The sequence below is a fragment of the Chenopodium quinoa genome, unplaced genomic scaffold, assembly GCF_001683475.1.
Source record: "Chenopodium quinoa cultivar QQ74 unplaced genomic scaffold, ASM168347v1, whole genome shotgun sequence".
Taxonomy (NCBI): Eukaryota; Viridiplantae; Streptophyta; class Magnoliopsida; order Caryophyllales; family Amaranthaceae; genus Chenopodium; species Chenopodium quinoa.
Window position 1 is genome coordinate 2,238,410 of NW_018743894.1, and position 14,321 is coordinate 2,252,730.

At 39.3% G+C, this 14,321-nt stretch overlaps 1 protein-coding gene across 1 annotated transcript; it reads left to right on the forward strand.

Annotated features, from left to right (window-relative positions):
- The first annotated feature begins 6,012 nt into the window (after positions 1-6,012).
- LOC110686875 lies at positions 6,013-6,363 on the forward strand. Its single transcript, XM_021863483.1, has one exon. It carries the CDS (start codon positions 6,013-6,015, stop codon positions 6,361-6,363), a length of 351 nt encoding a protein of 116 aa, XP_021719175.1.
- The last annotated feature ends 7,958 nt before the right edge of the window (positions 6,364-14,321 follow it).

Sequence of the window (14,321 nt, forward strand, 5' to 3'; positions counted from 1 at the left end):
AGTTGTTATTGATTTCATTGATTTTAATCATGTTTTGTTTTGAGTTTCTTGAGTTTTTTTCTAGTTTTGATATTATCTGTAATCTCCCTTCTCTAGGATAAACTTTTAGCTAGGGGAAGGGGGTGGAAGATATGAGATGATATTGGATGAATGATGATGGTTGGATTGAACTTATGCCATAAAATGATGAAAGACATGATTTTTAATAGGTTGATATTACTGTTGCACTCTAATTGATGTTTTCTAGTTTAAATGCATGAAAGTTATATGAACTAGATTAAGATCATCTCTATTTAAATGATTGCATGAGAATGAGTTATTAAAGTAGAGTTTTAATGGATTGTGCTTCTTTATTCTCTTTATTTGATTGTAACTAATAGGATGCATGAGAATGATCCTTATTAGTGTAAACTTCTTTCATTGATTTACCTAGACTATTGTATGAGAATGAATTGTTTAGGTGGAATCTTGTGTTCTTTGGCATGTGTTTCATGATAAACTTCATTATTCCCCTCTTTCTAATACTATTTGACACCCCCGTATCCTTAGCGTCATTTTCCATTAGTTTTAATCATCAATTTCTCGCTTATTTGTAGTTTCAGTGTTCTTACTCAACAAAACAAACAAAAAAAAAAATCCCCTTTTTACTCTTGCATTAGTGATTATTATTGTTGAATTAGTGTGCTTCCCTAGTGGTTCGACCCTTTACTTGCCACTAACTAGTTTAGTGTAAGATTAGGTATTATAAATGATTAATTTGATTAGGGTAGTTGCTTAATGGCCTATTCAACCCACGATCAAATTTTGGCGCCGTTGCCGAGGAAGCGGCTTGTTTAGCATCAATTATTGCTTTTGTTAGAGTCATTTTACTTTCTTTTCTTTTTGTTTTATTTGTTTTATCATTCTTTTCATTCCTAATTGTTTGCATAGCTTAGGTGAATGCTTAGGAGGTCTCAAGGAGCACATTCACATCAAATTGACCACGAGATCAACCGAACCTTGAGACAAGCCTATAGGCTTTATCAAGACGAGGGAAGAGGTTTTTCTGATATAGTTGATAGGGAGAGTGATACTTTTTCTTCAAGTTCATAAAGCGGATCATTGGCGGCACAAGAAAGTAATGTTTTGTTTCGTGAGTTCGGATATCCGGTGGATTATGAGCTCACGGGAGGGATTTTTCTTCCCGTCACGGAAACCAACTTCTCAATTTAACCACAATATACTAGAATGGTCCAATCAGAGCAATTTTCCGGAAGTTCAAGTGAGGACCATATTGAACATTTAGACCGATTTCTTGAATTGTGCGCAGTGATGCAAACCAATGAAGTGAGTCAAGACTACATTCATATGCACCTTTTCCAGCAATCTCTCATCGGATGAGAAAAGAAATGGCTAAAGCAAGTAAAGACTAACACTCTTACAACATAGAGGGAGGTGGTAAAGGCGTTATTGAAGCGATTTATCTTCGAGGAGAAGACCGCCAAAATAAGAAGGAAAATTGAATCATTTGAGCAAGAAGCCGATGAAAGTCTAAGTCAAGGATGGGAGAGATTCAAAGAGCTGGTGCAAGCGTGTCACCACCATGAGTACAATCAAGGGTTGCTCATGCGGTTTTTCTACGACGGATTGGAGCCCATGTCAAGAGCCAATTTGGATGCGTGGGCGGGTGGTCAATTAATCAAAATCCCTCAAAATCAAGTTGAAGCCACAATAGAAGAGATAGCAAAGAATTAATCTTGGGGGGTCCGAAGAAGAAATGCTCCAAAGAAAGGTGGTAGTTACAATTTTGAGAAAGTTTATCAATTACAACATTAAATTGATCAACTAATAAAAGGGATTTCCAAGTTGAAAACGTGTGTGAATACAAGTTTAAGCGGTGGAGCAAGCTCCTCTCAAGTTAACTCTGTCTCTTGTAAAAATTGTGGAGGAACGAACCATGATACATCTTATTGGGGAGGTTTAAGACCCGAGCATGTAGCGGCATACAACACAAGGCAAGAGGGATTTAGAGGAAGCGGAGGTGGAGTATTAAGAGCTTCACCTCAACCTCAATAATGGAACCAACAAGCTCAACCTTCTTACAACTCCAACCCTCAATATCAAAATCCACCTCCGTCTCAACTCTAAAACCCAAGAGGAAGCTATCCAAGGAACAACCAATACAACAATAAAACCCAAGCACCTCAAAGAAATCATCAAGAATAAGCTCAACTCCTCCAATCCATGCATGCACAAATGCAATCTTTTGGGCAACAAATGCAAGAGATAAGAGCTCACAACAAGTTGTTGATTCACAACCAGCTCAATTGGCCGAGAGAAATCCTTTTAATTCACCATCTACTCTACCGGGACAACCACAACCTAACCCATCTCACAACTGAAAACTCGATACATGCAAGGCGATCACATTGAGGTCCGGAACTTCCTATGAAGGGCCAAATGAAGGGGACAGTGAGGAAAAGAAGGGAGGAGAGGAGAGTGTGAATGAAAACAAGGGAGGTGAGAAAGAAAAGGTTGATGAGATAGAAGGAGGTTCGGAGAAGAAGATGCTTGACAATGAGAAGACGACTGCAATTCCTAGTGAGGCTAGGAATCTTGATGGACCGGTTCCTTTTCTCGGTCGGCTTGCTAAGAGGAATTTAAATGACAAGTTTGCAATATTCCTTAGTGTCATGAAGAATTTACACAATAACCTCCCTTTCCTTGAAGTTGTGACACAAATGCCATCTTACTCCAAGTTCCTCAAAGATATTCTCACCAACAAGAGGAAGCTCAATGATGAGCTTATCGCCCTTCCACATCAAGTGAGTGCTCTTGTCCAATATAAGATGCCCAAGAAGGAAAAAGACCCGGGAAGTTTTACTTCGCCGATAAGAATTGGGATCATGGAAGCTAGGGGCACCTTAGCCAATCTTGGAGCTAGTGTTAATTTAATCCCACTATCCATTTCTCAAAAACTCAATTTAGAGATGATCTCTACAAGGAAGACAATTCAATTGGCCAATCGATATGTGAAATTACCTTGTGGAGAGCTTGAGCATGTTCCAATTCAAGTGGGACACATTTACGTGCCTTGTTACTTTATAGTGATGGATATGGAGGAAGATGTTAACACTCCTTTGATTTTGGGCGTGAAGCTCTTAATACTTTGGGGGCGGTCATCAATTGCAAGAACAACACCATCACATGTGAGGTGGCCGATGAGAAGATTGTCTTTGAGTTTTCTAAGTTGCTCAAGACCCCCATGGTTGAAAAATGTTATGGAGTTGATGTTGTGAATGAGGATCTAGATCGCTTGGGGAGGGTCGTGATGAGGCCTCAAGATCCAATGATAGAAGCTCTTACATGCAAAGAAGAGTTCCACTCTCAAGAAGCAAAAAGAGTTTGTCATGGCAATGGAGGAATCCTCAAAGAAGGAGGTTGAACAGCAAGTGGAGATCGAGCTTAAGTCCAAGGAGGAGAAATTGGAGGAGAGTTCTAAGCCTCCTCTCAAGGTAGAACTCAAGCCCCTTCCCCCCCTTTGAAATATGCTTTTCTTCACAAAGAGGGAAAATACCCTATTATTGTCAATGCTACCCTAAATGGTGTTAATTTGGAAAAACATCTTGATGTTTTGAGAAAATATAAGGATGTAATAGGGTATAGCATTGATGATATCAAAGGTATTAGACCTTCTTTATGCATGCATCGTATTCATCTTGAAGATGATCATTCCACCTCCACTGAACCTCAAAGAAGGTTGAACCCCAACCTTCAAGAGGTTGAGAAGAAAGAAATTTTGAAACTACTGAGGCGGGCATCATCTATGCTACCTCCGATAGCAAGTGGGTTAGCCCGGTTCATGTAGTTCCAAAAAAGAGTGGGATCACCATAATCAAAGGTGAAGGAGGAGAGGAAATCTCCACCCTGACTGTGACCGGGTGGAGAATATGTATAGATTATAGGAGGTTGAACAAAAACACCAAGAAAGATCATTTTCCTCTCCCATTCATGGACCAAATGCTCTAGAGGCTCTCTCAACATGCTTTTATTGTTTCTTGGATGGGTATTCAGGATTCTTCCAAATCCCTATTCATCCAAGCAATCAAGAAAAAACCACTTTCACATGTCCATATGGGACATTTGCATACCGAAGAATGCCATTCGGTTTATGCAATGCTCCTTCTACCTTTCAAAGATGCATGACCTCCATTTTCTCTAAGATGCTTGAAAAAGAAAACGAAGTTTTCATGGATGATTTTAGTGTTTGTGGCTCTTCTTTTGACACTTGTCTTTTTAACCTCTAAAAGGTTTTTAAAAGGTGTCAAGAGACGAGTTTGGTTTTGAATTGGGAAAAATGCCACTTCGTGGTCGAGGAGGGCATTGTCCTCGGCCATAAAGTTTCAAATAATTGCATTGAGGTTGACCCGGCCAAAGTTTCGGTGATTGAGAAATTGCCCCCTCCTACTTCTATCACGGGAGTACGAGCGTTTTTTGGGCATGCCGGTTTCTACCAGAGATTTATCAAAGACTTTTCATCAATCGCCAAACCTTTGACCGAATTACTCAAAATGGATGTTGCTTTTAACTTCAATGAGGCTTGCCTTGAAGCATTTTGTAAGCTCAAGGAAGCTCTCATTTCATCTCTCGTTGTGCAAGCTCTGGATAGGAGCTTGCCTTTTGAGCTAATGTGCGATGCGAGTGATTTTTCGGTGGGTGTTGTGCTTGGACAAAAGCAAGAAGTAAAATCATGTGTCATCTACTATGCAATCAGGACTCTTGATGAAGCTCAAAAGAACTATTCAACAACGGAGAAGGAAATGCTAGCGGTTGTTTTTTCCTTTGATAAGTTTAGGTCCTATCTTATTTGCTCTAAGGTGATTGTGTACACGGATCATATTGCGGTGCGATATCTCATGACTAAGAACGAAGCAAAGCCTCACCTATTCCTTTTGGTTCTCTCTCTTTAAGATTTTCACATGGAAATGAAAGACAAAAAGGGAGCGGAGAACTACGTTGCGGATCATTTGTCTAGGCTACCTTTTGACAACAAAGATGATGTACCAATCAATGATGAGATAGGATTTGAATCTCTCATGGCTATAGCTTTAACATGTAGCCTTTGGTATGCGAACATTGCTAATTATCGTGCTTGTGGAGTCACTCCCCCGGAGTTTTCTTCTCAACAAAAGAAGAGGTTTTTTAAGGTAGTGAGGAGGTATTTTTGGAACGACCCATACTTGTTAAAACAATGCGGAGATGGGCTTTTTCGAAAATGTGTTCCGGATCATGAAATCAAAGGAGTTCTTAAGCATTTCCATTCACTACTATGTGTAGGACATGGGGGTGTTGATAAGACAGTGGCAAAAATCTCTCAATCTCTATTGTGGTGGCCAACGATGCATAAGGATGCCCACAAGTTTGTCTCACAATGTGATAGGTGTTAAAGGCAGGAGTGGTGGCATAACCAAAACCGATGAAATGCCTCAACAAAATGTCTTGGAAGTTGAGCCCTTTGATGTATGGGGAGTGGACTTTATGGGGCCTTTCGTTTCTCCTTATGGAAATCTATATATATTGGTAGCGGTTGATTATGTGACGAAATGGATTGAAGCCATACCCTCACCTACCAACGATCACAAGGTTGTGCTTAAGCTTCTAAAGAAGATCATTTTTCCTAGGTTTGGAGTTTCGAGGGTGCTAATTAGTGATGGAGGCTCCCATTTCTCCAAAAACTAATTTGAAGCTCTTCTCAAGAGGTATGGCGTTCATCACAAGGTTGGATTACCTTACAACCATCAAACTCAAGGACAAGTAGAGGTCTCGAATCGTGAATTCAAAAATCTTCTTGAAAGGATGGTGAACAAATCAAGGAAAGATTGGTCTCTCAAACTTGATGAAACACAATAGGTTCTTAGGAATGCGTACAAGACTCCAATCGACACGACCCTCTATAGGTTGGTCTATGGAAAGGCTTGTCACTTGCCGCTTGAGTTAGAATACATGGCTTGATGGGCCATCAAAGAACTCAATATGGATTTATCGTTGGCCAGTGAGAAGAGATTGCTTAAGATCAATGAACTTGAAGAGCTTAGAGATTATGCTTATGAGCGCTCAAGGTTATATAAGGAAAAGACCAAAAAGTGGCATGACCAATATATTCGAAACAAGAGCTTTAAGGTTGGAGACAAGGTTTTTCTTTTCAACTCAAGGCTTCGTTTATTTTCGGGTAAACTCAAGTCAAAGTGGTCGGGTCCTTTTGTTATATCAAAGACTACTCCTTATGGCTCCTTTGAGTTAGATGCGGATGATAACAAATTTATGGTTAATGGTCATCGTTTAAAGCATTACTTTTGCAAGGAAGAAGTTGGTGTCATCAAATGAATAATTCTTGATCCTTTGGATCCCAAGCCTCCCCCTTGAATAATTTTCCTCACGATCAAGCTAGTGACCTTATAAAGAAGCGCTTCTCGGGAGGCAACCCGAGTTTCTAACTCTTTTCTAATTTTTTTTATATATATTCCGATTTTACTTTATTTTTTGAATTTGAATTTTATTTCTCCTCTTTTGGTTGATAGGTTTTTGGATGATGAAGGAGTAAAGGTTTTTCTATGTCGAAGATGATAAAAGAAAAAAAAAATGAAGTTAACTCTACGCGACCCTGTGCCCGACTGCTGCGCGGGCGCACAGACAAAAGTGTGCGGGCGAGCATTCTGTCAGAACCCGCACACTTTTGGTCAAAATTTAAGCTTGGAAATAAAAGGTCTGCGCGACCTCTTGATAAGTGACTTTTAATTTATGTCACTTTTAGGGTGTTTAGTGAGTCGCTTTCCGGCTTATTTTTAAATAATTTAGCCCATTTTTTTCTTTATTTCTTTTATTTGCTTATTCTCGTCATTTATCTTTATTTTGAGTATTTTTAGTAGTTTTTAATAGTTTTTACCTTATTTTCTTAATTTATTTAAATTATCTTCTTTTCTATGTTTATATTTTAATTTTTTAGTTCTTGTTATTTAATAAGTTCCTATTTTCTCTCATTTTCTTTTTTTATTTTATTTTCATGTTTGTTTTCTTTATTTTATTTAATTACTTTTGATTTTATTTTTAACTTATTTTTATTTTATTTTATCTTTATTTTATTTTATTTTATTTGTCTCGGTTTCACCCTCGGGTTTGTTTGTGTGTAGGCTCAAGTTCAAGGTCCAAGCTGAGGCTTTTCAATTGCCACCCAACACCAACTCCCCTTGCAGCAACCTACCACAAAAATCACCACTCACAAACCACCAGCTCCACCACTGCTTTCCCCCAATTCACCAACTGCAACAGCAACAAACACAGCACCTCCAAGCACCTCCTCACGCAAACCCCAACAGCCTCCACAGCCACCGCCGAAACCGCCATTAATACACCACCAAAACAACTCCAATCAACCACCACACAAAACCACAACCACCTGCGAACCTCCACCATCAATTCTCCTCTGTTCCACCGTCCTTCACCACACATAAACCGCACCTTCCGTCAGCCACCAATCAACCACCAACCTCAATACACCAAACCACCTGAACCACACCCTTCCCCACTTTCCACTCGCAACAACAACAATCAGCAACCAATTCACCACCTCATCTCCAACCAAACCCACGCAAACAGCACCCACCAATCAGAGAAGCCGCTTTAATCGAACCTCCAAATTCGCCCAACCCACACCACCGCGGCCGCGCAGCCCTGTCAGAAAGCGCGCAATTGGAATACAAAATCATCGTCAAGGCAGTAGCTTTGCGCGACTTGTTGTGCGATTTATGTGCGGGCGCACAATTGTTGGTCGATCACGAGCTTTTCACATGATTTTTAATGAAAATTGGACGGCCACGATAGATGATGATGATGTTGATTTACGGTGGTGATTATGATGATTTTTTTTTGTGGTGATGAAAGTTTAGAGCAGCCAAATTCGAAAGAGAAGATGAAAGGAGGTCTGATGTTTTCGTGGGTTTGGGTGGGAATTTTTGGAATTTCTTTTTTTTTCCTTTTCATTTTCTTTTATTTTATTTTATTGTAAGTTTTGTTTTTATTGGTTTTTAGTTTAGTTTTTTTTTAATTGTTTTATCTAGTTTTATTTCTTTTTAGTTTCTTTCTTTTATTTTATTTTTTTATTTAACTTGTATTATAAATACCCTTTTGGTGTTATTTTTTCATAACTTATCAATCAACATTTTATTTTTAGAGACTTTAGATTAGTTTAGCCTTTAATTTCTCTCTCTTAGGGTTAATTTTAGGAGTAGTGTAGAGAGAGAAAGCTTGGATTTCCATGGAGTTTTTGAGAGGTTGAAGAAGTAACTTTGTGGAACTTCTTCTCATCTATTCAATGAGAATTTTCTAACTTTCTCTCATCCTTATTTCTTGCTTAATTACTAGTTTTATGCTTTTTGTTTATTTATTTGAGTAGATTAATTAGTTTGTTTGTTTAATCTTGTTTTTATTCTTATTTTACCTTGTTTTCCATGTCTTTCTTCTATGTTAGCTTAGATTTTGTTCTAGGGAAATGGATGAAGGTTTTGTTAATAAATTGAATGATTGATTGTTATTAGTATGGAATTGTTTCTTGATTATTGTGTATGGATGATGCTTTTATGGATTAGAATCTTTCTAGCTAATTGATTCTATGTTCTTAATTGTGCTTTCAATCGATTGTGCGAGAGTGAGTTGGTTGAGAGCCCTAATTTCTTCCATACCTTTGCTAGGCTAGTTGCATGAGAGTGAATTAGTTTAGTAGGATAATTAACATGCTTAATTGTGCGAGAGTGAGTTAAATGTGTTGATTGTTCCTAATCAAGGTCATTTCCATCTAATTGTATGATGTTATTAAATGTATTGATGTAATTGGATTCCAATTTCCCTAGTTTTAGTTATTTGTTCTTAGTTGTGTTTAGTTGAACCTCTCTCTATCTCACAAGCTTTCCTAGTAGTCTAATTAGCACAAATTGATACACTTAGTCCTTTTGGGTTCGACCCTTTACTTGCCACTAACTAGTTTAGTGTAAGTTTGGGTATTATAAATTTCTAAATTGGTTAGGGTGGTAGCATAACGACCTATCTATCCGCGATCACCTCCGTGCGGGCGCGCAGCCCTGTCAGAACTCGCACACTTGTGTTCGAAATTAAAGCTTGGAGACAGAAGGTTTGCGCGACCCTATGCGCGACCTCTGTGTGGGCGCGCAGGGAAGGGTATGCGGGCGCGCAACCTTGTCAGAACCCGAACACTTTTGTTCAGAATTGGAGATTTGAGGCAGTGTGTCTGCGCGACCCCTTTGCGGGCGTGCAGAAACCCTGTGCGGGCGCGCATAGCTGGGAAAATCGGGTTTTAAGTTCTTCTTCCCCATTTTACCCTCATATTTTCGGAAACCCTAATTCATGCTCTCTTTTCTCTCCTCACAAACTCAACCTTAACCCTTCCATTTCACCCATTTCTCACAAATTCCATTGATTTTCCTTCAAATCCATCAAAAATTTTCACTCTACTCACAAATTTACCCACGTTCTCTCTCCAAAATACCCAAAAATCCTCCATTTTTATGGTGTGCAAGCTTGGTTGAAGGTGGTATTCTTGGGGGTTCTTAGTGGTGTTCAAGCTTCTACTAAGTGGTATAACTCTAAATTTTGCTACTTTATTGTTTATTTTCACTTGTTTATGCAAAATTTTTAGTTATTAAGCATGGTTTAGCTTGCATGAGTTTCATGTGATTTTTATTTTCTTTGCTAAGGATTTGTTGGTTTTTAGTGGGACATTTAGTGGTTTTGGAACATTGTTGTTAACATTATTGATTTAGAATCTATTTTCATGGAATTGAGGATGAGCAATTTTGTGTTAGTATTGATGATAATGCAACTATTTTCATGAAAATTGCTTATTATCTTAATGTATTGTGATTGAGTGCTTTGTTGTGGATTCTAGTTGTTTATAGAGCTATATTTGTGTGGTTAGTTGTTGGTACTAACCTTTTTGCCAATTGTTAAGGCTCGGGTTGTTGTTGTTGTGTTTCAAGTATTGGTTGAGTTCGAAGTGAGTTCTCTTTTGGTTTGGTTGTTTGTATTGCTTGAGGCCACAATGAACAAAAGAAAGAGTAGAAAGGAGCCCCGTTTAAGGGTTGAGGAACCTAGTACTCAACTCAAGATCAATGACCGAAAGTTCCCCCTCGATTGAAATTCTTGAACAAGGTCCATGCTACCTTCTTCAATGACCTTCAAGGACGAAAGCTAAATACCACGAGACACTATGATCAACGCTCCATAAGAGCTTTGGGGATTGACGATGACATAGGGTTACTCCTTGATAACTTAGGGTTGGATGAGTTCATCAAGCATCAACATCGAACATATAAAGAGCCCAACTTCGAATTCTTTGCCTCATATGAAAAACAGCTTTATGGGAACAACGACTTCCCAATTTCCTTCCAACTATTCAACAACCAGCACACTATGACTCTTAGTGATCTCAATGCATTGTTGGATTTGAACCCCGCGGAAGACCTCCTTGCCCTTTCATTGAGCCTATTCCCAAAGTACGATGCATTTCGATGGTAGAAAACGATTACCGATTTTGAAGAGTTCAACACTAGGTATTTGGTGGCCAACCAAATTATCCACCCTGTTCTCCATATCCTTCACCACATTCCGGGGTATGCGTTGTTTATCAAGCAAGACTTGAGTAAGCTCTCGCATGAAGAGATCTTTACTTTGTGGGTTGCTTTTAGGGAGGAGTTGAGAGGGCGGCAAAACCTGGGGTACAGGTTCATCCTTTGCTGCGAGGAAATCAAGTCGGGTCACAACACAGGAGAAATTGCCCTTGGTGGGATGATCACAAGGATGAACGCTTCTTCCCCGCATGCACTGAAGTTTTGGCCGACAAGGATTTATTTGTTGACATACAACAAATGAGAAGGTCGGGGTCCCTCCAAGGAACTTCAGATGCATACAATTTTCATGCTTGGATTGTTGAGCGCGAGCACCATTGTATCTTGCTTACCCCAGCCGTACATCCTTGGAGCGGAATGCTAGGAATGTATGGAAAAATCCGCGAGACAATGGTGTGTTACCCACTGCTTTGGGAGGCGCAAGGAATATAGTAGTCGAACAGCAACAACAATAGCAAGAACTACATCAGCAGCAACAACAACAACAACAACAACAGCAACAACAACAACAACAACAACAACAACAACAACATCATCATCAAAAACAACAACAACATCAAGGCATGAGTAGCCTTGAACAACAAATGATGAGCATGTAATTTGGCATGCAAATCCTAATGGAGAACCAGCAGGGTATGTTTATGCAAACCTAAGCTCTCTATGGTGCGGCTGTGAATAGAGGTGAGGTCAACCCCTCGGTCAATTATCCCTATTGGCCGCCCCAACAAGGCCCGGTCCCTAAGTGGTAGGGAGCGCAACCTACTTGGCTCTATTGGCAAGGGCCCTCCTCCCAAGGCGTTTCCCGCGTAGATTACTCGACGGAAACCGAGTACCATTATCGTACCCTGGGGGGGAGTGATTTTAGGGTTGACTCCAACTATCCATATGTTGACCCTACCCACCCTTCCCTTCTTCAGCTTCCCGCCATTTTCGACCCGTGGCCTTAATGGCAACAAGACCTCTTTCGAGGTCACTATGGTTGTCCTCCGGGTTTCACCTGTGGTTGGGACCCACACGGCATCCCTTTGGACGGGTTCTCTTACGACCCCGAGGATGATGGGGATAATGAAGAAGCCGACCCTAGTGGCCACTAGCCACCCTTATTCTTTATTTCCCCCCTTTTCCACCTCCTAATGTTTTAATTTGTCGCACTGCGGACGGTGCATTATTTTAGGATAGGGGGGGTATAAGAAGCAAAGGGATGTTTTTTGGTAGTGTGGGGGAAGGCTTAGCATCATGCTAGTGTGGGGGGTACTTCATTGTAGGTGGTAGAGCTTACATGGTTCGATTGGCTTTATCATGTTTTGATGTTGATTGATCTTCTTGATAATGATGATGTCTCTTGGTGATTTTGGTGAGCTTTTACTAATGAATTTTCAAGTGTTTGTGTAGGAGATGGCGTTCCTAAGAAGGAAAATCAAAACTCCCGATAATTTAAATTTCCCATAATCCAAATTTTTTTTGATAGTTTTATTTTATTTCTATTTCTTCATTTTGTTTAAAATTTTAGTTTCCTTCTTTGATTTTTAACTTTTTTTTTATTTATTTTTGTTTCATCTCTGTAGTTTCTTTGTTTTAGCTCGCTTTTCACGCTTGGAAATGGAGATGAAGGAAGTTAAGGGGGCAAATCGAGCTCCTTTGGTGAGATTGTATAATTTATCTTGTCGTCATCTCAAGCGGCGTTTGGTGAGTCCTTTCCAATCTTTTATTTTCTTTTTCTTTGGTTGTTTAGCTTAGGAAGAAGTTGAATGGTTTGAGGATCTTTGCTTTTGGTTCTATAGAACCTGGGATCGTTGTTGTTGTTGTCGAACGATCACTTGTATGACGATCGGGACTTAATTAGATTATATGCCTCGTGTGTGAACCTTTTTTATTTCTTCCTCTTTATTTTGTTTAGTTTTCCAATTTTTGTGCTACAAGCATAACTAAGACAATTTGAAATTATTTTTGATTTGTAATTTGCTCACTCTTTTGGATTGGTTTGCCTCTCTTGACGATGTGTCTTTCAATGCTTATCTTCCTAGTTGATGAGGGTTTACACGGTTTGAGAATGCTTAGGGTAGAATTAGACATATTGTAAGCTAAGGTAGCGCGGTTTAGAACTTTTGAGGACATTTAAACCCCTAGTTCACGGGAAAGTGGTATGATGGTGTTGCTCTCTATGGTGTATAGGATTCCCTTGGTTGGTATTTGCTTATTTCATATCCCGTGTGAGCGTCATTTGTTCTAGCCATCATCATTCTTGTGAGAAAAATTTAGGATCCTTAACTATGCATATCTTAATCTTTGTGTTGGCGTCTAGCTCCCAAGATCGTGACCATATAACTCTAGAGGAGGAAGAGGACATTTCTTCTCATTTTTCTTTGTTTTTTTGTGTTTTGTTACAAATTTGGTTTTCATTTTTGCATTCACCCACTTGCTCACTAATTTGAGCCTTATTTCCCCTTTCTTGGCTTAGCCATATTACCTCGGCCTATGTTCTACCAACCCTTGTAGTTAGTAAAGCATTAGCTTGTGATGTTCGAGTTTGATAATGTTGAAATTGAGCAAGAAAGTTGTATAATTTGGTTCAAGTAAAGTTTTGAAAGATTATTCATGAAAAGAGTATGCAAAAAGGTTTGGCAGGAAAGTTCAATTTCATGAAAACCAAAAAAAAAAAAAAAAAAAAAAGTGAAGGAAATGAAAAGAAATGAAGTAATGTTGTCTGGTCTGTTTGGAAAGGTTGTAAGTTTGAGAGTAGGTTCAATTCTTAGGATGTTCTTGACAGATCGCCACTCTTATGCTTCACTTAGGAATTGCCAACAAAAGTTTCAAATTGTTTCCCAACCTTAACCCCTTGGATTTTAGAGTGGCGTGGTCAAAGAACAATTGAGGGAGATGGATTCCAACCCTATGAAGAGAGTATTCATAGTTGAGATGTAGGGATGACCTTATGATTCCACCTAATTAAATATTTCTTTTTCTGGTTCCCTCGAGGAATCATGAGGGGCTAGCTAAAGGATTAATTGAAGTTAGTGGAGAGAACGCGGACCGTCTTAGTTGGGGCTAGGGCAGAGAATGAAATCATTAGTTCTCTATTCTTAGCTTAGGTTTGTCTTATTCAACCTTGAGCATCTTGGAACGTGTTTTCCCTCTTTGAATTGAGAAAGATAAGTATTCTTTGGTGCATTTATTTGCGTGTGAGTCCAAATGGAGCATTTCATTACCTTGAGGCTTGATTAGTTTTGCTAAAACCTTGTCATGTTATGTTTGTTGTATTTTTCTTTTTGTTCTAGTTTTCCTTCTTTGAGGACAAGCAACAGGCAAGTGTGGGGGATTTTATCATTTTTCTCTAAGGATTTTCCACTCATTTGCACTTGTTTGGCCCTTTTTTTAAGCATTTTTACTTAGTTTTGTTTCATCCTTTCTCCTTTATCTTCCTTTTTCATAGTCTTTTTCCCTTCTCTTTATTTTTATTTCCATGCTTGTGATTTGTAGGTATCATGTGCCAAAAGAAAGGGGATTTCAAGGAGACAAGCAAACTGTCTTGCGCAGGCTACAGTGCGGCTAAAGCGCGGGTGCGCACCCTTGGTTGTGCAGGCGCGCAGCCCTATCAGAACACGCGCAACCGAGCTGATGAAACAAAGCCAAACCAGAGAGTTTGTGCGA